This window comes from Bison bison, unplaced genomic scaffold (genome assembly GCF_000754665.1).
Source record: "Bison bison bison isolate TAMUID 2011002044 unplaced genomic scaffold, Bison_UMD1.0 scf7180017864485, whole genome shotgun sequence".
NCBI lineage: Eukaryota > Metazoa > Chordata > Mammalia > Artiodactyla > Bovidae > Bison > Bison bison.
In genome coordinates, this window is record NW_011495045.1 from 5,402,321 (window position 1) to 5,428,491 (window position 26,171).

At 38.2% G+C, this 26,171-nt stretch overlaps 1 protein-coding gene across 1 annotated transcript in view; it reads left to right on the plus strand.

Annotated features, from left to right (window-relative positions):
• The window catches only part of SIK2 (salt-inducible kinase 2), a 116,990-nt gene that overhangs the window by 50,479 nt on the left and 40,340 nt on the right, over positions 1-26,171 (plus strand). Inside the window, exon 3 of the mRNA XM_010862869.1 lies at positions 22,494-22,655. Coding sequence (XP_010861171.1) covers positions 22,494-22,655 — 162 coding nt within the window. The remainder of the gene's footprint in view (positions 1-22,493; positions 22,656-26,171) is intronic.

Below are 26,171 nucleotides of genomic sequence, written 5' to 3' on the forward strand. Positions count from 1 at the left end.
TCCGCAAAAATAAAGCAGACAGGCAAATGCAAAGAACCACATGTTAACCAGAGTGGAAGTCTACAGTGAGAAACCTCTGAAGGAACCAGTACTGGGGTTGGAAAATCTGAATGATGAATAGCTGGAAGGTCAGTGTAGACAAGTCTGACAGCTCAGAACTTCAGGGGGCAGGGTAGGGGACTCCACACTTCTCAGAGTTTTAGAATTCTAGAATGCTTCCCCTTCCCCCACATCTTCCCACCACACAGCTACAACCTACTTACTGGAGTGCCTTTTAAAAATCACAAGGCATATCAAAAGGCAAAAAAACACAGTTTGAAGAACCAGAGCAAACATCAGACCAGACTCAAATATAAGAGGGATGTTGGGATTATCAAACTGGAAATTAAACAACTATAATTAATATGCTAAAAATTCTACTGGAAAAGTAGACAACATGTAAGAGCAGATGACTAATACAAGTAGAGAAATGGAAATTCTGAGAAAGAATAAAAAATAAATAGTAGCTATCAAAAACAAGAGGGCTTGTCTGGTAGTCTAGTGGCTGCCTCCACTCTTCCAATTCGGGGGCCCGGGTTTGATCCCTGGTCAGGGAACTAATACCACCTGCTTTAACTAAAAGCTCCTGCATACCTCAGCTAAAAACCTCTCATGCCGCACTAAAGATTCCACCTGCCACAACTAATACCTGGCACAGCCAAATAAATAGATATTTTTTAAAAAACACACTGTAACAAAAATGAAGAATGTCTTTGATGGACTAATTAGTAGACTGGCCACAACTGAGGAAAAACCCTCTTAAGCTTGAGGATATATCAACAGAAACTTCCAAACCAAAAAGCAAAGAGAAAAAAAAAAATTTTAATGGAACAGAGTATCCAAAATCTGTAGGAAAACTACAAAGGGTATAAGATGAGTAATTAGAAAGGAGGAGAAGAGAGAAAGGGACAGAAACAGTATTTGAAGCAACAATAACTGAGAATTTCCCCCAAATTAATGTTAGACACCAAATTACAGATCCAGGGAGCTCAGAACACCAAATTGCATAAATGTCAGAAAAGCTATACCTAGGCATATTGTATCCAAACAGCAGAAAATCAAAGATAAAGTTAAAAAAAAAAAACTTCAAAGGAGGCCAGAGGTTTGAGGGAGAGGACTCACCTATAAAGGAAAAAAGATGAAAGCTATTAGGCTGGCAATAAAAGTTCATTCCGTGTTTTCTCTAAGATGTCTGTATTAGCATTGAGTTGTCTTTAACTTCATCTTCAGTTTTGTGAGGTAGTATTGTGACAGCTGTCACGTCAGCCTGCCTTTTTTAAAAAATTTATCAAAATTGGTGAAGATGGAAGATAAAAAGCAATGGTATATTATATGTTATCATTTCATCATATGCTTTATTATTTCAAGAAAAGTAAAAACACAACTGAAACACAGAGATTTGTGCCACATATGGAGAAGGTGCTGTGACTGATTGAATGTAACAGAAGTTTTTAAAGTTTCATACTAGAGATTTCTTACTGGACAATGCCCCATGGTCTGGTAGACCAGTTGAAGTTGATAGTGATCAAATAGAGACATTAATTCAGAATGTTTATACCATATGGGAGATAGCTGATAGACTCAAAATATCCAAAGCAAGCACTGAAAATTATTTGCACCAACTTGGTTGTGTTAATGGCTTTGATATTTGGATTCTACATAAATTAAGCAAAAAAAAAAAACCCTTCTTTACCCTATTTCTGACCCTATTTCCACATGAAATTCTCTACTTAAATGTAATGAAAATGTTCCATTTTTAAAACAAACTGTGATGGGAGATGAAAAGTGTATACTGTACAATAATGTAGAAAGGAAGGGCTCATAGGGCAACTGAAATGAGCCACCACCAACCACACCAAAGGCTGTCTTTATCCAAAGAATGTGAGGTTGTATATATGGTGAGATTAGAAGGGAGTCTTCTATTATAAGCTCCTTGCAGAAAACCAGACTATTAAATTCCAGCAAGTACCCCTCCCGGTTAAACCAACTGAAAGCAGCACTCAACGAAAAGCACCTGGAATTAGTCAACAGAAAATTTCCTAATCTTCCACCAGGAAAACACAAGACGGCATGTATCTTTGAGGACCAGGCAAAAACTGTTATAGCTTGGCTAGGAAGTTCTGATTCATCCCCCGCATTTACCAGACATCACACCTTCGGATTTCCACTTATTTCAGTCCTTACAAAATTCTCTAAATGGCAAAACTAATACAATTATGTAAAGTTTAAAAATAAAATTAGAAAAAAAAAATTCTCTAAATGGAAAAATTTCAATTTTCTGGAAGACTATAAAAGGCACCTGGGACAGTTCTTTGCCCAAAAAGATAAAAAGTTTTAGGAAGATGGAATTATGAAGTTGCCTGAAAAGATGGCAGAAGGTAATGGAACAAAGTGGTGAATACATTGTTCAATAAAGCTCTTGGCAAAAATGAAAAATGTGTCTTTTATTTTTACTTAAAAACTGAAGGAACTTTTTGGCCAACCCAGTGTATCCGGCTTCCATGAGAAACCAACCAAGCAAGAAATGAGTGGAGTGAAATACTTAAAATGTTGAGAGAAACACTTTTCTCCAGTTGTATTGTCTCTAATCTAACCAAACAAATCAAGGTTAAATTAAATCTGACCCTTCTTCCACAGTCCACTGAACCCAGTTTCTAAAATACTGGACTTGGGAGAATGTTTGAAACTGGGAAGAAGGGAGTAGATGCGGTACATCAGTGCTAAGTCGCTTTAGTTGTATCCGACTCTTTGCGACCCCAAGGACTGTAGCCTGCCAGGCTCCTCTTTCCATGGGATTCTCCAGGCAAGAACACTGGAGTGGGTTGCCATTTCCTCCTCCAAGGGATCTTCATGACCCAGGGGTCAAACCTGTGTCTCTTACAGCTCCTGGAACTTCATAGAATTTGGTGACGTATCAGGGTGCTGTGAGGCAGGTGTACATCCGGAGTGGGATGAAGTGATCAGGGTAAGGCCACAGTGGGTGTGAGATTAGAATCAAGATTTAGAAATGGCAGAGGACCACTGAGCCTATAGTTCTGTTTTGCCTGGACTTTGGTTTTCCAAGTGCTCCAGGTTAGCCAGCCACCATTATGGGTCAGAACCTTGGAGAGTTCCACACTGAGCAGAGCAGAGATATGACTATAACTATTGCATTGGCATGTAGTAGACGGGATAAAGACTCATATAACAACCAATGCTGAAGCAACGCTCTTGTTTGCTTTCTGTTTGTATCTCCAAGATTTAAAGGTCTGGTGCCTCTGCTTCTCCACAACGTTATGGAGATCTTGGTGGAGCTAGAGATTTCAGTCCATCTTGTGGAACAAGCATAAAGCCATCACTGTGGCAATGGGATTTTCATTAAATGCTGATGTTATGAAAAGGACATGGGCTTTCAGATACCTGTATATTCTCTTTAAGGACTGTCCCAGGGAATCATATTGCTTCTCTGTGTTATTTACTGATCTACTGTGAAATTAATCAAAATCCTCTGTGGGGTTGGGAGGATAGTTTTACCTAAAAGTTGCTTTCTGATAGGCATTTATGTTTGAAACTGAAAAATAAAAAAGATACTCTGTGTATTAGAGGTGATTTATCAAAGCTGAAGTAATTCAATCTATTGGCAGCAACAACAGAATTTTGCGGTATAAATTGAAGGCTGACTAGACTCCTAATTTCAGTAATCTGGTTTGTTTATTGTTTCTTTTTATGGCACTAACATAATCCAAACATTTCTATTTCCATTGTTGTTCTCTTTTTTCTCAGTTTTAGGGCATGTTCATGATTTTCACGTCAGATTAATAAATTTCTAATGCTTCAATTAAAGCTTCACTTAACTTTAACAATCTTTTTTTCTAAATCTACATTTATGATGCCATATGTAGCTAAAAATAGGAACTTGAATGTAAATTTCCGGAAACACCCAACTAGTAACTCCTGGCGACAATAATAGTTAAGAGCAGAAAATCTTATGAAACTAGGAGTTATTGCAGAGAATAACTATATGACATATTTATGCTCTGTTACAGTTCTAAGATGTGTTCATGGTTTTTTTTGTACTACCTGAGAGAACAGGAGAGTTAGAGCTGATTCCTAAATAGCTAACTGATTTGCAATACCAAAAATAAGTACAGTCTCTAAAATGTGTGTTATTGAAAGTGAGTCTCCAGGATTGCATGAGCATTCTAATCAGATTTTGGGGAGTAGAAAAAAGAAAAATTTAGTTATGGGTAACAATAATAAGTATTAGGGAGAAAGAGACAAGATTATACCAGAGATTTGTGTCTCCTTCAAGAGGCATCTTTTAAAATGCTTACTAATGGCTGTTGTTGGTTATCTTCATTAAAGAGTATTATTTTGTTATATGATGCAGTAGACCCAACTTGTGGTAGTGAACTGAGTTTGGACTGAGACCTAAATGTGTGGTTCACATCAAACACATCAAGAGGCTCACTATTTGTACTGTGTAAAATATGGATAACTAATGGGAACATACTATATAGGCCAGGGAACTCTACCTAATGCATTGTGGTGACCCGAATGGAAGGAAATCCAAAAGGGAGGGAATATATGTATGTGTATGGCTTATTCATTTTGTTGTACAATAGAAATTAATACAACATTGTAAAGCAACTATACCGAATACAAATTAATTTAAAAAAACACACACATTAAGAGGCTAGTAGCTAGAAAGTTTTCAGGTGGACTGTGTAGTTGGGGGAATTGTGTCCTGAGTGTAAATTTGCAGATGTGACCTTACAAGTAAAAATTACAGACTGTGACAGGATGAAGGAGAGCCAGGTGTCACAGACTGACTATGAAGGAAATACTGGAGCCATTAACAGGAATGAGGAGTTTACAAAGAAAACCAGTTAAGAAGGAGGTCCATTCAGAATGTGTTGAATATGAGGATTGGTACGATATCCAGTATATTACTAGATAGTTGGAAATTTTATTTAACAAATATTTATCAAGCCCTAGAGATTTTGAAGAGGAACTAAAAAGCCTCTTGATGAAAGTGAAAGTGGAGAGTGAAAAAGTTGGCTTAAAGCTCAACATTCAGAAAACGAAGATCATGGCATCCGGTCCCATCACTTCATGGGAAATAGATGGGGAAACAGTGTCAGACTTTATTTTTCTGGGCTCCAAAATCACTGCAGATGATGACTGCAGCCATGAAATTAAAAGACACTTACTCCTTGGAAGAAAAGTTATGACCAACCTAGATAGCATATTCAAAAGCAGAGACATTACTTTGCCAACAAAGGTCCGTCTAGTCAAGGCTGTGATTTTTCCTGTGGTCGTGTATGGATGTGAGAGTTGGACTGTGAAGAAGGCTGAGCGCCGAAGAATTGATGCTTTTGAAGTGTGGTGTTGGAGAAGACTCTTGAGAGTCCCTTGGACTGCAAGGAGATCCAACCAGTCCATTCTGAAGGAGATCAGCCCTGGGATTTCTTTGGAAGGAATGATGCTAAAGCTGAAACTCCAGTACTTTGGCCACCTCATGGGAAGAGTTGACTCATTGGAAAAGACTCTGATGCTGGGAGGTATTGGGGGCAGGAGGAGAAGGGGACAACAGAGGATGAGATGGCTAGATGGCATCACTGACTCGATGGACGTGAGTCTGAGTGGACTCCGAGAGTTGGTGATGGACAGGGAGGCCTGGCCTGCTGCCATGGGGTTGCAAAGAGTCGGACACGACTGAGCGACTGAACTGAACTGAGAGATTTTTTGAAACATTTGATGAGACTGAAAGTAGTACAGGTTTCTTTCCTACTCCTGTAAGCTCAATAATGTGGTCCCAAGATGGATTACACAGCTGTAATAATTGCTTCTTTTTTTTTATCCACCCCTGTGTTACATCTTAGGATAATCACAATTGATGGTTTCCAAACTCAAAGAATGCTTTTAGTGTTGTTAAAAAAAACTAATAATTCTCCCTGTGAATATACTAGGAAACATTGAATTGTGTGATTTGAATGGTTAAATTACATGTTTGTGCTAATTGTATCTCAGTAAAGCTGTTACAAAAATTATTCCTCACTGCACACATTTCTGAGTAGATGTTAAGCTCTCTAGGGAAGGACCATAGTTCTGTATCAGTGGTAGAATGTGTGACACACAAATAAATTATTGAACATATTGTATTTGAGAGAAAGAGAACAGATACCACTTAAATTTTAGAATGATGTTTCAAGCTAGTTTTTAGAATAGAGAAAATGTATCAGTAGATACTCTTAATCTCGTCAACAAACCCTGAGCACCTGTCCTGCCCAACTGGAGGCGTCAGGAAATTCTTCCTTAAGGAGGTACTACTGTGATATGTCTTGAAGGATGCACAGAAATTAGTACAGTGAGTGTTGTAGACAAATTCAGAGGCAGCAGCCTATGCAATGGCAGGCAGATGTGGGGAACTGCACTCAGTTTGGAATTACTAAAGTGAGGGGTGTGTGTCAGAGAGGGAGAGAAATTCTTCCCTGTTAATACATAAAGATTCACCACAGGTTTTAACAGCTTCATGGTATTTCCAGTATGATTATATGCCATAAATTATTTAACCATTCCTGTATTAATGGGTATTTAAATTGTTGCTTGATTTTGGCATATTTCAAATAATATTGCACTGAACATACTTGTGCATATATCCTTGCAAACTTGTGAATGCAATTCTGTGTCGAAGGTTAGGCCTTGGTTTCAACAGCTTTGACAGATTTGAGCATTCACCTCAGGGCTGAGTTATGACCAATCATACTTCATTATACTGTAGAATTTTTGAGTCTGCTGTATTGATTAAGTCAAAGATCTTTTCAGTTTCAGATCAGTTAGGGCCTTTTTTCAGCCATGGTGAAACTTTGGCCTTTACTCTAAGTAAAGCCATCTATATGGGAAACCATGGGTGGATTTTGGGCAGAGGACTGACATGATATATAAAAATATTTCTAAAGATCACTCTGGCTATTGTGTCAAGAACAGAAGATGAAGAAGCAAGGACAGAAGTAGGAAAACTAGTTAAGAAGCTACTGTAGTGGTTCAGGTGGGAGATAATGGTGACTTGGACTAAAGGAGAAATGATAAAGAAAAATGATAGGATTCCAGACATTTGTTGAAGTTAGAGTTGACCTGATTTTCTAACAGATTGTTTGTCAGGGGTCTCTATATTAACTCTCAGATGAAAGTTCTAGCCCTTCTTAAGAGGACTGGGAAAGGTCCATGCTTAGTAGAAATGATCAAGAATTCTATTTGGGGCATGTTAAGTATGAAATGCTTATTAGTTATCCATGTGGGTTGGGGAGTAGGCAGTTAAGAGGTGAGGCTAGTGATTACATGGTCAATATTTTATTAATGAATGATTTATTAAGTCATGAATAGGTAAATTAGGAAGGAAGTGGATAAAGTTTAAAAGAGAACCAGAATTACAGTTAACTGCTTTATTACGACTCACATACATGGTCCTTTTCTCTCTGCTTGCAAGTAGGTCTTGTTTTGAATGGAATTGAATTAAACTGGTAATAGATTGGAGAGGTAAAAGGGGGGAGAATACATTTGTATATGTATATTTCTCTCTGAATCTACCTGTATGTAAGATATGATGGTCCTCAGAAGAAGTTACTATTAATAATTTTACATATTCTGTCTTTGTGAAATTGCTTTATCAAAATGATTATAAAGAAAACTTCTTTTAATTTTGACTTGGATGTTAAGTTAAAAATGTTTCCCCACAGGAATCCCTAATAGCTGAGTTGGAAAACTTCTTAGCACTTAAGATATTAATCACTTTGTGGTATACTGGCTCTGGTCATTTACCCAGCCATAATGACTTCATGGTCATTAGACCTCACCTTTGCTTTGCCTTTTGAATGCATCGTTTCTTTACTCCCCTACCATCCTCTCTGATCTTGGCTATCCTTTTCTTACGGACTATAGACTACATTTCCTAACTCTACTCCCCGTTCTCTGTTTCCAAGGTATCTTTACTGCCTTTTATCTGTATGTTACGGGGATGCGCAGATTTGATGAAGCCTCATTCTTTTCATGGCCTGAGCTGCAACTTAATTATAGTAGTTCAAAAGCCTGCCAGTCCAGTGTTTGTCATTTACCCTCGTGATGAAATTTTCTTTAGGCAACTCACATGCTGGCACTGATTGCTTAATCCTGTAGATTTCAAAGGATCAAATCCAAGGTCAATGACAGATCTCACTGTTTTTTTCCAATTTGTTTGGTTAATAGACATCCTTATTTATACAAAAGCTTAATGGTTCACAAATATTTGAGTAGTACATAAGCTATCCTATTTGAACTGTTGGTAATACTAGCACATGATGGACTTCAAAAATAGAGCAAGCTCAGAATTTCTCCAAGGCTTTAGCTTCAGCTCCTCTCAGGGTTGCACAGCTCTAAAAGTCCATAGTATTATGAGACATGTTAAACGCCAATAGGATATTCTTTGACTGTTCCTAGAATGTTTAGTAAACCTTAGAGTAGCAAATTTTAAATTCAGAATTATTAAGGGAATCTACTTTTTAAATTGCTAACATTCTTGTAATAATTGGCTAATTGATTAGATTTAGCATGCCTTAACAAATTCCTAGAAAGTAAAATGGGCTTGCTGCTAAGTCGTGTCAGTCGTGTCCGACTCTGTGCGACCCCATAGATGTCAGCCCACCAGGCTCCCCTGTCCCTGGGATTCTCCAGGCAAGAGTACTGGAGTGGGTTGTCATTTCCTTCTCCAATGCATGAAAATGAAAAGTGAAAGTGAAGTCCCTCAGTCGTGTCCGACTCTTAGCGACCCCGTGGACCGCAGCCTACCAGGCTTCTCTGTCCATGGGATTTTTCAGGCAAGAGTACTGGAGTGGAGTTCCATTGCCTTCTCTGAAAATGGGCTTACTATTAATTTTTTTCCTTTGTTCAAAGAGGAAGGAACAAGAGGATCTAAACGATTGATTAGAAAGATAGGTCAGAGACTGTTGAGAAACTGCTAACTAAACAACAATAAGGTAGTTAGAAAACTCTTGCTCTGAAATGCATGAACACCACCTATGAGAGAATACAAGGACTTTTAGTGTTTTTCAAGTCATGGAACCATGTTCTAACTTTAGTGGATATGGAGCTTTGTGAAGAGTGCAGACTCTTCTAAACTCTGTAGTTCTGACCATTATTAGCTTAAACTCTGACTGTAATAAAATTTTTTGGATTAGTGAGAATGGTACCAAATTGTATCTTAGAGTGCGTAAACTTTTGTATGTCAGCAGTACGTGATAATAGTATGTTTGGTCTTCCTAATAGTCATGATTAGAAACCCATGCTGATCTCTTTTATGGTTAGCCACACCTATAACACAAGGCTAGCCACTTAAACCACCTGGAGACATCATTAAATGTTAGAGTTGAATCTGCACACCCAACTCTATGAAGTCATGTCCCTTGTGGAATATTAATCATTCAAAGGCCACAGGAGAGAACTTTGCTCAAGACTATTCCTGTTCCTCTGTTATTCAGGATCTTCACCACTACATTCTTAAAACCAGTAGGTTTCATAAGCATTTACAGCTTCTTGTCTTTTGTTAAAAAAAAAAAACATTTATTAATTAGCTACATGATTAGAGGCCTTAATTGTTTTTGTCACTCTGAGTACTCTTGTTTTGGCACACTGCGTGCGTGCTAAGTTGCTTCAGTCATGTCTGACTCTTTACAGCCCTGTGGACTGTAGCCCACCAGGCTTCTCTGTCCATGGGATTCTCCAGGCAAGAATACTGGAGTGGGTTGCCATGCACTCCTCCAGGGGATCTTCCCAACCCAGGAATCAAAGTACTACCAGCTTTATGAAATGTCAGATATTGTTATCTGAAACTATCAGAAGTAGGGATCCAAGCTTTCCAGACTGTATTAGACCCCTGAATACTGCCCAAACCTTAACCATTTACCTTTTATCTTTCCTGTGAGCGTCTTGGATTTGATCTGTTTTCTCGAATCATCTCCACTTAGGATTCTGTCCTTTCCACATCCCTGATATATCTAACTTCTGTCCAGCCCTAAAATAGCAGTCCTCAGGATTTTTATACCATCAGTTACAAGGAAAAAGATTTTATAAAAATAAACCAAGGGGGTTACTTACAGCTGATTCACATTGTTGTACAGTAAAAACCAACATAACATTGTAAAGCAATTGTCCTCCAATTAAAAATTTAAAAAAAAATCAAGAGAGAACTGTACACTTAAAACTGGTTAAGACAATACTTTTTGTTGCGTGTGTTTTACCACAAAAAAGTTTTTTAAATAAATAAACTAGGGGGAAATTTGAAGTCACATTTTTACACAAAGTTGATATCTACTGAAGTATTAATATTGAATTAAAAAGCAGCCTTAGAGGCAGTCAAAAGATACAAACTCTCAGTTATGAAGTAAATAAGTACTAGGGGTACAATGTACAACATGATAAATATAATTAACACTGCTGTATGTTATATATGAAAGTTGTTAAGAGTGAATCCTGAGTTCACATCACAAGGAAAAAACTATTTTTTGTTTCTGTTATTTTGTATCTATATGAGATGATGGAAGTTCATTTTGATAATTGTTTCATGATATTTGTAAGTCAGATCATTATGCTATATACCTTAAACTTATACAATAATGAATATCAATTCTATCTTAATAAAACTGGAAACAAAATAAAAAGCAGCCCTAGAAATTATATTGTGTATTAAGTATGTTTAGAAACTGAGACCTAGAAAGATTAAGTGATTTGCATAAGAGCTGAGAGTAGAGTCCAGTGTTTTCAGCATTAGTGCATGTCCATTTCGGTGCTATTTTCTTTAATTACTTCCTTGACTTAGGAATAGCCCTAAGTAACCCCTCTGTCTGTTTTATCTTCCTTTGGAATTGAATCGTAATTGGTTCTTCAGAACCATGTCTAATCAGTTGTCCCCCTTACCCAGCACTGAATCTGGAAGGAGGAGGCAGTGGGCAAGGCTGGGGGCTGATAATGGGCAGACTGGCTTGGAAAACATGATCACGTGACATGCTTCTGCCAGGAAACCAGACTAGTCTGTTTTGCATCATCTTATATAACAGAGCCAATAACTAAGACAGTCTACGTGAGCAGTTGTTCTTCAGAAGGAATCAAATTGGTTTTGATATCTAAAAAAATCATTCAGATGTGTAAAAATAATACGGGTGTACATATAATAGGAAACAAAATGTTGCATAAATTCTGTGGCAAAAGTATTCAAAAGATTTCCTTGTATAATTATACTTCATTTTATAGCTGAGCAAATTCTCTTTTCTAATACTGGACACTTTATCAGTCATATTTTTGCTATAATAATATTACATAACTTCACAACTCAGTGATTTACATCAACAATTGTGTTTTGTCTGTGGGTCAGCTGGGGTCACTTTATTTCAGGCTGTAGGTTGGGTTCAGTCTGCTTCAGTGTCTCTCATTCTGAGGCTCTTCTCGTGACACTTGGTAGAAACATATGGGATCAAGTCAGACCACACACTTTTCCCATGACCAAGCACAAAGGCCATAGGGCGAGGATGTATAGCATCTATTCTACTGGGAAGCACACGGCAGAGAGGATAGATACATATAATCTTTTTACAGGGGTGAAGGAAAGATACGGGAACAAAAATCTGCCACAGAAATAGTTCAACTTTGTAATGTCAGTTTGTTACTGAATTAACTGTCCTCTTTGATTTCTGAATAGTTGAGCAAGTACCTCAGTTCAGTTCAGTTCAGTTGCTCAGTCGTGTCCAACTCTTTGCAACTCCATGAATCGCAGCACGCCAGGCCTCCCTGTCCATCACCAACTCCCGGAGTCCACTCAGACTCACGTCCATCGAGTCAGTGATGCCATCCAGCCATCTCATCCTCTGTCGTCCCCTTCTCCTCCTGCCCCCAATCCCTCCCAGCATCAGAGTCTTTTCCAATGAGTCAACTCTTCACATGAGGTGGCCAAAGTACTGGAGTTTGAGCTTTAGCATCATTCCTTCCAAAGAAATCCCAGGGCTGATCTCCTTCAGAATGGACTGGTTGGATCTCCTTGCAGTCCAAGGGACTCTCAAGAGTCTTCTCCAATACCACAGTTCAAAAGCATCAATTCTTTGGCAGTCAGCTTTCTTCACAGCCCAACTCTCACATCCATACATGACCACAGGAAAAACCATAGCCTTGACTAGACGAACCTTTGTTGGCAAAGTAATATCTCTGCTTTTGAATATGCTATCTAGGTTGGTCATAACTTTTCTTCTAAGGAGTAATTGTCTTAATTTCATGGCTGCAGTCACCATCTGCAGTGATTTTGGAGCCCAAAAAAATAAAGTCTGAAACTGTTTCCACTGTTTCCCCATCTATTTCCCAAGAAGTGATGGGACCAGATGCCATGATCTTCATTTTCTGAATGTTGAGCTTTAAGCCAACTTTTTCACTTTCACTTTCATCAAGTACCTAGGGTCTCATTTTTTCCAGATAGTTCTTTCCTTTCACTGTTCTCCTTTCTCCTCTTTGACAAGTGACTTCACAATGTCATTATTACTTACCTGTGGAAGACCCCAGGAACCATACATCATAGTCAAGCCACTGGATGATAAATTAAGGGGCTTGACTTTTCCTGAACTTGTCTGCCCAAGAAACTTTATTTGCTCTGTAACTAAATTTATTGAGAGAGATTCCTTGAAAAATTGTTCTTTTCCAGCACAGTTTAAACTACAGTCTTGAGTTCTCTGTGTACATTTCTGAATGAACCCATCCAGCCTGGCTTCATTGTTTTCCACTCACAATTCACCTGAAGAAGTCAGTGAAAAAATAAATAAATATATTTGCTGTTTGATTTATGAGTGAATGACAACAATATCTTAGATCTCAAGTATGTGCTAACCTTGTGTCCTTAGAGTATGTATATACAGAAACCAAAATATTAAAATTAACATGTTTTTTCCCTTCTTCATCTGCATCTTATTCTGTTTGTTTGGCTTTTAAATCCTAATTCCTAAAAATTGCATGGTTTGGTAAACCACAGCCTGTTCTTTAGCCTGTATTTCTTTCCTTCTTAAGAAATAATTGCATATCAAACTAGTTATCTGGATGTATTTATCTATGTAAAGAATGTGTTAGAAGTGTGACCAGATTGCATTTATAAATATTATTATAACACTACCATAAATTGGGTAAATAGCATACAACATCAGTAGTTCAGTTAAAGAGTGACTCATTTATCAGTCCAGTCATATTCATTACTCTGAAATAATTCACAACAGACCTTGAGGTCCTGTAAAGATGATAAAAATAGGTGAGATGAAAATACCTATTTAAGGAATTGTCTGGAATGTTTAATGCCATTGAGATGACATCATCATCTGGTAGTATTAAATATGAGTCTGGGCACTTTCCTAGGCTCTTCAGTTGACATTAAAAAAAAAAATGCCATCTTAAAAGCAGTTCTGGTACAGTTAATGAAATGTTACTGCATATATCAAAATCAGTAAGAAAACCAGATATTGCTCTAAAATTGTATTGAGAGTCTTTATTATGTTTTATACAATGTCTCATCTTAACATCTGTAAGCCAGTATTATTACCTCATGACATCTATTATCTTGAAGAGCTAGTTTTTATTATTTAACCTTCTTTTCTCATGTGTATTGTAAATTTGTTTGCGTTATTAGGGACTGAGTTTTATTTCTTTCTGGCTCTTGCATCAGTCATCAGGATCGTTCCCATAGGGGTGCTTAAATTTTTTATTTGAATTTTTACTTGATGGAACTGTATTGCTTATTAACATAGAGTTCAAAGTTTCAGATTATCTTTAAGTGCTTCTAAATTGTGAGTTAGGTCAGGTCTCTCACCTACTTAAAACTGTTTAAAAATTTCCCAATATTTTAAATATAGACACCCTCTTCAGGCTTGTAAATTCTTGCTGAGTTTGACCTTGTTTTTTTTGTTTGTTTGTTTATTTTTTCTTTTTTGTTGTGTTTTGTTCTTAATTTTATATTAGAATATAGCTGATTGACAATGTTGTGATAGTTTCAGGTGGACAGCAAAGGGAATATATACATGTATCCATTCTGTCCCAAACTCCCCTCCCATCCAGGCTGCCACATAACATTGAGCAGAGTTCCTGTGCCTTACAGTAGGATCTTGTTGTTAATTGACCTTGCCTTTTCAGTTTCCTCCTATGCCTTCTCCTTTTCTTTGGTCTTATGACTTAGCCTTGGATTGGTTTCTTCTGTTCTTGAATGCTTTTCTCCCGAGTTGAAATAGTACCTTCTCGTAAAGGCCTCTCCTGATCACTCTGTATAAAATAGCCTCTCCCAGATACTTTCCAGAGGGTCACCCTATTTCTCTGGCATTTATTATACTTCATGATTATAATTTTTATCTCCTTATTTATTGTTGTTTACTTCACCCAAATAAAAGTTTCATGAGGTCAAAGTGCTGACGTAGTGGCTGACACAAAGAGGTCACTAAGGTGTTTGTTGAGTGAATGAATAAACAGATGACTGTTTACTTTAAACTCACAATAAAGTGTGACTTTCTTCCTTAATTTGATTCTATGAGAGAGAAAGCATTGTGCTTCAAGACTGATCTGAAAAGAATCAGTACGATTGAGGGCCCATGTCATCATATGCTACTATGCTCATTATTCCTGGGCTTCCCTGCTGGCTCAGACAGTAAAGAATCTGCCTGTAATGCAGAAGACCCAGGTTCTGTCTCTGAGTTGTGAAGATCCCCTGGAGAAGGGAATGGTTACCCACTCCAGTATTCTTGCCTTGGAAATCCCATGGACAGAGGAGCCTGGCTGGTTATAGCCCATGGGGTCGCAAAGAATTGGACACAGTTGAACAACTAATACTTTGACTTTTCATTGTTCTTGGCGATTGAATTTTTTCTGATTCATAATTGAGATGTGTCTGTGTGCTTTTTTAAGATCTGTACACATATATGGAAACTGGACCCCAAATCATGTTCTTTGTATATATTTATTTTTACAAGTCTTCTTTCTTGATTTTTCTATTAAATATTTCAAAACTGGAAATACAATTTTTTTCTAAAGCTTATTTTGTGTCATAACTACTAGACTCATATCAGACACAGCAGAGAGTATGATGTTTTCATACAACAGGATAAAAATTGCTGTGTATAGATGGAAATCAATAGACTAGAATAGATATGGAAATAGAATACTCTGAAAAAGGTTCTATGCTATAAAGTTCGGAGAAGGCAATGGCACCCCACTCCAGTACTCTTGCCTGGAAAATCCCATGGATGGAGGAGCCTGGTAGGCTGCAGTCCATGGGGTCACTAAGAGTCAGACACGACTAGGCGACTTCACTTTTCACTTTCATGCATTGGAGAAGGAAATGGCAACCCACTCCAGTGTTCTTGCCTGGAGAATCCCAGGGACGGGGGAGCCTGGTGGGCTACCGTCTACGGGGTCACACAGAGTCGGACACGACTGAAGTGACTTAGCATAGCATAGCATAGCATGCTATAAAGTTAGACTTCATCTGAGGAGCAGGTAAGGTAGGACATTCCCACAAAGAACAAATTTGAGATTTATTACTGAAAAGTCAGAGTAGACAGGGGCCTAAATAACTTGTCCAATGTCATTCAGCAGTGAAAAGTAGAAACAGCATTCATAATCAGGCTTGTCTGATTCCATAACTTTTTCTGCTATATTTTGATGTCTTCCTATGTACAAGGAAATCAGAAATTTATTTTACTTACGTATTTTTCTAAAGATAGGACAATTTTTTGAAGTCATCTGCTTGTGTCCATTACTGTCATCGGATATCACCATCTGTTGGCTTCTCTGTGGGGTTTACAAATAACGTTAGAAAAGTTTGACCATATTTGCTTTTAATTGTCCCTCAAAACTTACATGTATAGTCAAAGAAGCTGATTGTAAATAATCTTTAAAACTTTAAGCTCTGTAACTAAAAGCTCATCTTACTTCTCAGAAGACTGTGGTTTGTTTCAGTAGTTACACATAGCTTGAGGAACAGATGCAAACAGTCTAATGTAGGGAAATTGCTGAAAGCACAATTAAATTGCCAGAGTATACCACAAGCAACAATTTCCTTTAATTTTTGACAAACTCCCAATTTGAAATGATTATGTACTTACAGAAACAGACAGAGAAAAGCAAAATGTTTTAAAATCTATAGTTTCATATTCATAAATGTGTCTACATTAAAAGTTTAATGTAGTTTAATAGTATAAATAATATTATAGTCTAGTATTTTGAATTAGGATAACCCTTGTTATCCTAATTCAATACAGATCATACAACTAATCTGTTTTCTGTTAGTGTTTACCAGTGTAAAGTGGTACGTGTATTAACGTGCTAAAAACTGTTTTTCAGGGTTTTGTTTAATGGACCTTCCTTTCTTAATTATATTTTATCCAAGAGTGATTGTTAGAACCAGCACAGACTAAATTGACAAAGACCAGCATCCTAATTTATAGTGAGATGGTTTTATTTTATAGTGATACTTTGTACTGATTAAAGGAAAGGAATGTTAGAGGAAAAGATGAATAAAGATTTGAATATGGGGCTTGAAGATAATGGATCTTCAGAGTATTTTGAAGAGAATAAATGAACCAATTTTGATTACCTTATTAGAGCTTCAGGATTCATAATGGTCAGATTCCATAAAACACTATCTGTCTTCAGATTTAGTCTCTGTAAATTTGTGGGTTAGGAATGTCTGACCAGGATTTAATTATCAGAGGTCGTTTGATTTTTGTCTTTTTTTTTTTAAAGGCTATTTCACCACAGAATATTAAATTGGCATCAACATTTTTACTTTACTCCCAGATTACAGACTGATGAAATTACAAATTAAATCCTTTTAGCATAACATTAAGTATGTAATTGCATAAAGTATTAATCTTTTCGTCTATTACCCAGCTCCAGCTTTAAGGAATACTAATAATTTCTGGGGGAAGAGCATTAAGCTTAAAGTTAGTCATTCAGAGAGTCTGACTTTCCTGAAATTTGAGAAGAGTCACCTGACTGGGTTTCTCCACTCTGATAAGAGCCTTGGAAAGCTGCTCCTTATCCCAGGGGAAAAACAAGGGGTGCCACGTGAGGTGGTGGTGGTGATGATGAGCAACCATGATGATGGTAGCAGCTATGATTTACTGAGCATATATGAGCACAGTCATGCACTGTGCTATGAAATCTAGACTCGTATAAAAGCAAGGTGAAAACTTTCATTAATTATACCATATAAAACTTAAATCTTGAAACCTACTTTTGGGGGCTTTGTCTGCACGCGTGTGCAGTCGCTCAGTTGTGTCCGACTCTTTGCAACCCCATGGACTGTAGCCTGCCAGGTTCCTCTGTCCATGGGATGTTCCAGGCAAGAATACTGGTGTGGGTTGCCATTTCCTCCACTAGGGGATTTCTCCAGCCCAGGGATCAAACCCACATCTCCTGCTGCTCCTGCATTGCAGGCGGATTCTTTACCACTGAACAATCTGGGAAGCCCAGTTGGGGCTTTAGCTATACTTAATTCAGGGGTTGGTAGAAGATGATGCTTGAAATTTTGAGGTTGAGTGACTGTAAGATGATAGTTATAGTGACTTAGAAGGTGGTAGTGAAGTTTATAAAAAGAAAAATGAACTCAGTCTTGATAACACCACAGTAGCAGAAAGAAAATCTGTGTAGGTCCACAATTGTGTTAGTTATTGAAAGGTTAAATGTGCTTGCTAGATCTAGTGAAAGTCACTCAGTCATGTCTGACTCTTTGCCACCCCATGGACTGTATAGTCCATGGAATTCTCCAGGCCAGAATACTAGAGTGGGTAGCCTTTCCCTTCTCCAGGGGATCTTCCCAACAGAGGGATCGAACCCAGGTCTTCCACATTGCAGGCAAATTCTTTACCAGCTGAGCCACAAGAGAAGCCCCTTGCTAGATCTAGAGGAAGTTCTAATCAGGGAATGAAATCCCTTAAGGAAGAATTTCCTAACTTTGATTAAATTAAATTTTATAGACCCCCTTGAAATTGCACATAAAATTTTACATGTGTCTTTGTATGTAAGTATAATTTTCATTAGATTCTCAATAGAATTTGTGACCAGAAAATTCCAGGTCAGATGTTAGAACATATTTTGAAGTGACTGAAGAAGTACCCCCGAGACTGGCAATAAATGAGAAGGATGTGAAAGAAAACTAAAATCATCCAGTTAAGAATAAAGCAGACCAGGACTTCCCTGGTAGTCCAATGGCTATGACTTCTTGCTCCCAATGCAGGGGGCCCAGATTTGATCCCTGGTCGGGGAACTAAATCCCACATGCCACAACTAAGAGATCTCATAACACAACTAAGACTCAGCGAAGCCAAATACATTAAAAAAAAAAAAAAGAATGAAGCAGATCAAAGATTATCCCTACGAAGGTAAGAGTTTAGATTAATTCTATGAGGGAAGGAGCATAGGAAAAGAACAGCAAAAGGCCAGAGCTATACTATGGTAGTCTTAAGTGATTGAAGAGAAAGTAGAGACAATTAGTGAAAGAGATGGAGAAAAACCAGACAAACACAGAATCAACAGGAAGAGATGTTTATTTTGGGAACCAATTAAGTATAAACTAATAATTGAAAGGTCATAAGAGATGAAAGCTGAGAAAGTTTCCAGGGACATTAAAGCAGTGTTGGTGGAGTGTGAAATAAACCGTATCACAAGGAAGAATAGCTTCCCTGGTGGCTCAGTGGTAAAGAATCTGCCTGCAGTGCCGGAGACCTGGGTCCAGTCCCTGGATCGGGAAGAGCTCCTGGAGAAGGAAATGGCAACCCACTCCAGTACTCTTGCCTGGAGAATCCCATGGACAGAGGAGCCTGGTGGACTAAAGTCCATGGGGTTACAAAGAGTCAGACATGACTGAGCGACTAACACTTTCACACATACAAAATATAGCCTTAAAAGGGCTTGTTGGGACTTGCCTGGCAGTCCAGTAGCTAAGACTCCTTGTTCCCAGCTCAGGGGGGCACAGATGCAACCTCTGGTCAGGGAACTAGGTCTCACGGGCTGCAACTAAAGATCCGGCGTGCTCAAAGGCTGAAGACTGCACGTGCCACAGTGAAGACATGGTGCAGCCAAATGAATACGTACTTTTTAAAGTTTTGTTATTAAAACCAAAAAACATAAAATTAACAATCAGAACAAATGTAAACATAAGAAAGAATTTTTTAGAACTATCCCTTCCTCAAAAATACGTAGGCAGTTCATAGAGAGAATTCCTATTTCACTTATAAGTTTTTTCTGTAACCATAATTAAGTAGTTTTTTAATCTGAAATGCATGCTTTTTGCATATTATCTTTAAACCTTGTGCATTAATTTGAGTTGGATTGATAACAGTGCCTCTCATGGGGATGATAATTTGCAGTCACGGGTTTTTACCTTGGTTATTTTCTGATCTCTGGGGGTTAGTTCTGGGGGTTGTCTCCACTGCAGAAATCATAAAGAGTAGGGAAGAGCATAGATATGCTGAAATACTTGCTGAGATTTTTGCTTAAGAAGTGAAAATTCCACCTCTGTAAATGGTGTCTTACTCTCTGGAACATGAGTGTTGTCGTTTTTCTCACAGTGTTATAGGTTTATTGACATGTGATGACTGTAGCTTCGGATATACCCCCACTTTGTTTTACAGACAGTCCCTTCCTGCCAAGCTACAAAGCCTTTTAACCCCCTTGGCTATAGTAGTTCCAGTTTGGACTGATCACTTCAAAAAACCATCAGTTACTGTAGATTCTATTGTGCATCCCAGGACTCATTTTGTAGGCAATAGTTTGGGTTATTTTTCTACATATATTTACATGTACTTATTCATATTGCATCTGTTAAGTTTCTCTCTGCTGTCAAAAATCCCAAAAAAGTTTTTTCCATTGATCCACATTGACTCAGAATTTTCAACAGGAAGAAATTCTGTCTATTTGGAAAAGTCAGTCATTTGTCTGTGGAAAGATTGTCTCATTTAGTGATACAGTTTAAGTCGCATTTATCTAGACTCTTAGGAAGGTTATAACTAACTTGTCAAAAGATAATCCCTACATAAAGCATACTGCATTCCCCTTGGGAATTTGCATTTGCCCTTAATTAACCTATGTCCCTGCTCATCCAGAGAAATGAGGCTCCAGTTTACTATTATGAAAAGAAAGCACATTGTTCACTTGCCAATGTATTTAGAGTCACTCTGATGATAGTTTGGACAGTTTGGCTCAAAAGTCTACAGATTTGTTCTTAAGTGATCCTTTTTCCCCTCTTACAAGTATGAATGGCTACTTTGTGCTCTATAAAGGCAAAGGGGAGTTGTGACAAACTCATCTCAGTCTGTTAACAGTACATATATAAAAATATATAAAAGTTCACTCACATTTAAAGCCTGTAGCATGTAGAGTAGAGCACTCCTGCTCCATACTTTCATCATATTGTTTTTGGAACGTTTCATGATACAATCTGTATTAAGACCTAGTCAGCTGTGTACTCAGTATTTTACCTCTGCTAGTTTGTGCATAGTGCTATAAACAATGTGGGGAGTACAGAAGAGAATGATATGGGTCTATCTTCAAGAAGCCTAAATGAAGGGATCTTTTATTTTCTAACGCACAGAGTGTTAGAATAAGGGCTGCATGCGTCTGCACGTTAGATGTTTATGCTATACATACAGATAATGAAAGTACAAGACAGTGCGTTATAAGTGAGAAGGAGTCCAGAGGAGAGTGATTATTAAATACCACCTGAGAGATGTCTCAGACGGTAAAGCGTCTGCCCGCAATGCAGGAGACCCGGGTTCCATCCCTGGGTTGGGAAGATCCTCTGGCGAAGGAAATGACAACTCACTCCAGTATTCTTGCCTGGAAAATCTCATGGATGGAGCCTGGTAGGTAGGCTACAGTCCATGGGGTCACAAAGAGTCACACACGACTGAGCGACTTCACTTCACTCCTTCACCTGAGAGATGAGGGGCTCTTTCAGGGCAAGGTGGCGTTTGAGCAGGGTTTTGAAAGGATAGTTAGGACTTTAGCAGGAGGCTAATAAAGAAGTTTGATACAGTTTTTCAAAAATGTTTTTCAAAGGTTCTAGTACCAGAGCAACCACGCATTTACCAATTGTCTGAATTCAGCCAGATTACTTGGTGCCTTGAATTTCCTCATCTACAAAATGGGAATTAGAGTAATAGTTATCATAGAGGACTTTTAGGAAGATTAAGCGAAATACTGTGATATGAACATGCTTGATAAACTGTAAAGTGCTATACAAATGTTAGTAAACTTTATAGTAAATACTGAGGATGGCATTAGCCAAAAAGATGGAATTAGAAAACCAGTAAAACCACAAAGCCTAGAGCAGAAAATACGTGACGATGACTGTGAATATTAATGCACTCATACAGTTCCTAACTTCAGAAAAAATCTTAAACTGAAAAGCCTTTCAGGTTTTATGTTGACCCCATTTTCCTGAAAAGATCATGTCAGAGGCCTTTCAGATCTTCAGGTGAAACTTGAATAAGTTGTAATGTTTAGTTTTATTGAATTCATATAGAATTAATTTTCAAATAAAATACTTTAATAGATATTATAATATTGCATAGAAAGAGCTAATGTATCTTGCAAAGTATACTTGTTTAGAGGACATGGTTTTGAGAACAAGTCTGCATGTTTTAGGGTAGATCAGCATTGCTCCCCTGAACAAGATAACAAGGTGTGAATTATTTAAGCTACTTCCAGGGACTGTTATATCTTCTATTACAGATGGTTTGTCCAATAACTTCACAAATGGTTGTTTAAAGGAAGGATATCCCTTGTCTGATGAGAGGTTCGAGAATTTATTTATGTTCTTTGTTTTAAATAAATTTTATTTTTAAAAGACGGTTAGGAAAAGTATTCAAAAATTTATTACAAAGAGCAAAGAGAATGTTGAGGCTTTAAAATGCATTTTAAAAAAATTGAAGTACAGTTTTTATTTTTAATTTTTATTGGGGTATAGTTGATTTACGGTGTTGTGTTACTAAAGTCTAGTTGATTTGCAATATTGTTAGTTTCAGGTGTACAACATATTGATTCTATATTTTTACAGATTATACCCCATTTAAAATTATTATAAAATATTGGCTGTATTTTCCTGTGCTGTACAGTAAATATGTCCTTGTTGCTTATTGATTTTGTACATATTAGTTTGTACCTCTTAACCTAAAAAAGCTTTTTGAATTATGCTGTATTATGCCAATTGCTGTTGTCTGGTCTTGGGCTCTGTCCACTTATCCAGACTCCAGTGAAATATGTTTGGAATTATTTTTCTCAGGACAAGGAACTTGGAAACTATTTTACTTCAACCCTAACTCTCATTATTAAAAGAAGTTTTTGAGGGGAAAAAAAAATCCTGATACTAACAGTGGGTTGTTTTCTTTTTTTTGGTATGTATGAGTAATTCTAAATTCTTTCTCCTTTTACAGACTACCTTGCTAACCATGGCCGGTTAAATGAGTCTGAGGCCAGGCGCAAATTCTGGCAAATCCTGTCTGCTGTTGATTACTGTCATGGTCGGCAGATTGTGCACCGTGACCTCAAGGCTGAAAATCTCCTGCTGGATAACAACATGAATATCAAGATAGCAGGTAACTGGGACGCTGCTGGCTCTGACGTGGTCAGACGTGAGCCACAGCACTCAGGGTGTGCAAACAGACCTGCAGGCAGAGGTTCAGGAGCCCTCCTACCTGGGACGTCACACCCTCTCAGAGTGTATTTAATCTGTTCCTTAGTCCTATGTGTAATGAAAAGTAAGGGGAAAAAGAGAAAAAAAGAAAAGTAAGGGAAATAAGTTGAACACACAGCATGGCAGGACTCCGACTGGGGTCTGATTTGCATCCTCAGTCTGGTTTGTGCTCAGGCCCCTCTGTGGTGCTCCGCTGAGAGTGTGAGTGTTTGGAGGGGCCGAGGGGGCTGGAGGAGCAGCGAAGGTTGCTGGCGCTCTGCCCTGCTCTCTTCAGTATGACTGGTGGCTGGAGAGAGGTCGCAGACAGAAATAAGACAAAGGAGGTGACCGTAGGCGAATGAGAGTGCTGGGGACACAGAAGCACCTTGCCTTCTTCTGATACAGTGGAGTTTTGATTTACAACATGAAGAATAAGATTATTTTTGCTAGTTTTCCTCCTACCCTTTTCACAATTAACAAAGACTTTTATAGTTTATATTCCAAGTTTACTTATTCACATGGTCAAAACTCTCATTCAGTCAGTAAGTATTTATGTGTCAGGTACTGTGCTGTGCTAGGTACTGAGGATACAAATCAAAAAGTCATTTCTTGTGATCTTAAAAGCCTAGTGGAGAAGTAAGAATAATGAAAATACAACATGATAAGTGCCCAAAACTGTATGTACAGACTGCAGTAGAAGTATAGGTGTCAGAACATCAGTCTACCTAAGAAATCAAGAAGCTGCACAGAGAAGGAACTACTTGAATTCAAGCTTGAGAGATGAGTCAGAAGCTTGCCAGGGAGATAAACAGAAGTAAGATATTACAGACAGGCAGGCCAACTGTGTAAATGTCACAGGTAAAAGAGAGAGAAAGGGATTGAGATTGAAATGGGGAATGATTGCTCACTATTGGGTAAATAAAAAATCTGTAGGCATGGGGGGTTGATACAGGAAGAGCAGACAGGCAAGGGTCAGAATATGAAAAAAGTGTTGAAGACCATGAAAAAGATGGTAGAGTTTATTCTGCAGGTAATAGGGAGCATAGCCTGTTGGAGCTTTTCGTGTGGTGTGGGGATGGAGCGGGACTGGATAAGACGATCAGATTTGCATGTTAGAAGGATGTCTCACTCTGGCCACAGAGTGCAGACAGGTGGCAGATGTGGGTGAGGCTGGGCAGGAGACTAATCAGGAATCTGATGCATTTGTCCAGTTAAGAAAATGTGGGTATGCACCAGAGTAGCAGCAGCAGAGTCTGCAGGTGTGGGAAGGAGAGAGGTTTGTTTCGGTTAGAGTTTGGAAGAGCATCAAGGGCACAAAGCAAAAGTTTAGCAAAGTTGCAAGAGGTGGCGATTTGTCCTAGGTTCATTAAAAAGGGACAGACATCCACACGAGAGAAGCTGAGCAAGAAGTGGATGACTAACTTGGGTGGGTACCCACTGGACTAAGTTTAGGGAGAAAGCAAATGCCTTAATTTGCTGCATCGTGGTATAAAATAGAAGTGAGAAGCCTCTGATTCATGCATTTAGCTGGCCTATTTCTACGCCATTTATCATCAGTTTTTGTCTTGGGCATTTAGGGAAGGCAAACAAATTAATTTTACTTACTTTTTTTACTTATTTTACTTCAATTTTAATAGCTAATATTAAATGCCACTGTTACGTATCTTTCAGGGAGTAATGGATTTTTCATTCTGTAGTCTTCGATTTTTTTCCTCTAATAGAATTGCCTAAATAAGACAGCGTTTTTACGTTAATTTGCTACATTCCCATTATATATATATAAAGATTTGTATTGATTTGTCTTTTTGTTTTAAAAATGTAGTATTAAAAAAAATGTAGTATTAGTGTTTATGTAATTTAAATGCAGTATTAGTGGTTCTGTAATTTATAATGTACATTCATTTCTCCCACTTTTCCTTTTTTCTTTTGGCCCTTCCTTTGGTCCCATTCATTTCACTTCTTTTTGCAAACCTTCTGTAGTGCAGACCACTGGAATTTTTTGTTTACTTCTCTTTGAAAGCATCAGCTGCCCCAAAGTTGTCCTTGTCAGAGAAGGCTCTTGGTTTTTTTTTTCTTTTTTGGGGGGTGGGGGGAGTTCTTTACTCTATAAAAAACAATACCTTTATTAAAGGAGTTCTGGGAGTCATTTCAGGCAGAGAAAGAAATGTTAGAGGTGGGAGTCATATATTATAGGAATTACAAAGTGCTCTGTCACAAATATGTCAAAATAGAGCACCAAAGAAACTTGCAACCAGAATATGCAGAATATTCCATTAAGGTTATAACCAAGTTTTGCCTGGCTATAATAATGTCTTCTGTAATTCTGACCTGTAAGTAGATAAACTTAGTATTTCTGTCATTATGTGAAATCTGGTTATTTGTTTGTTTTTGCTGTTTTTATTTTTGAATACTTGAACTTCAAAATCCTCTCATTTTCGTCTGGAAGACAGGTAAAATGTCAGGAACCTACAGTTGTTCCCTCTGGTGAGGCTAGTGTAACCGCTCACGTTTACTGAGCCTTCGCTATCCTCGGGCGCTCTGCTGTGCACTTGTGCCATTAACCTTCACAGCAACCCTAGGAGCCGCGTACCTATTGCCGGTTTTTAGACGAAAAGCTGAAACACAAGAGAGATTAAGTCACTTGCCAAGATGCCTCAGATAATAAGCAGACCTGGAGTTCAAGCCTGGTCTCTCTGACCACAGTATCTGTGCTTCTTGGAGCTCACCAGCTTGGTTTGTCAGTTACTCCTGAGGGAGTACTCACTGACTGAATTTTGGATTCTGTCATTCCATATTTATACATTTGGTGTCCTTGATTCTGTGTCTCACAAGTGGATATACACACAAACATGTACATGCAGTTTAGCTAAGCATTCAGATTTCCTTCCTGCCCACATTTTTTTCTCTTGTCACCCTCACCACCATTGACCCCAAATTTCAGCAAATGTTTATTAAGCATCTACTGTGCTCCTCAGCTAAGTCCTAGAAATTCAGGTGTTTCGAGGTAAGAACAACAGCAGTGCAAAAAAGCTCAACTCTGCTCTTACCTCAAGGAGTTAATCTGTTCAGAACCAGACCTTTAAATGAATACAGCACAAAAAGATAATTGTCATACAAGCCATGAGGCTAGAAGAAGACTGTGCCTGGAAGAATGAGGAAAGTCATTAGTAAGACTTTATTAAGGAGGGAGGCGTTTGTGATGGGATTAGGGAGAGGAAAGGAAGAGAGCTGAGGAGGTGAGGTAGGGATGGCAGCTTCAGGCAGAGGCAGGTAGGCCAGAGAACTCGGTGTGTAGGGAAACTGCAGACCAGAGCTAGTGGAGAGGAATTGTCAGTGAGGAGTGACAGGAAAAGAGCCTGGACAGGTAGCCGTGCAGGATCATGAAGGATTCCACACACCCTCAGAAGTGTAGGTGTGTTCCAGTGCTGTTAGAGAATTT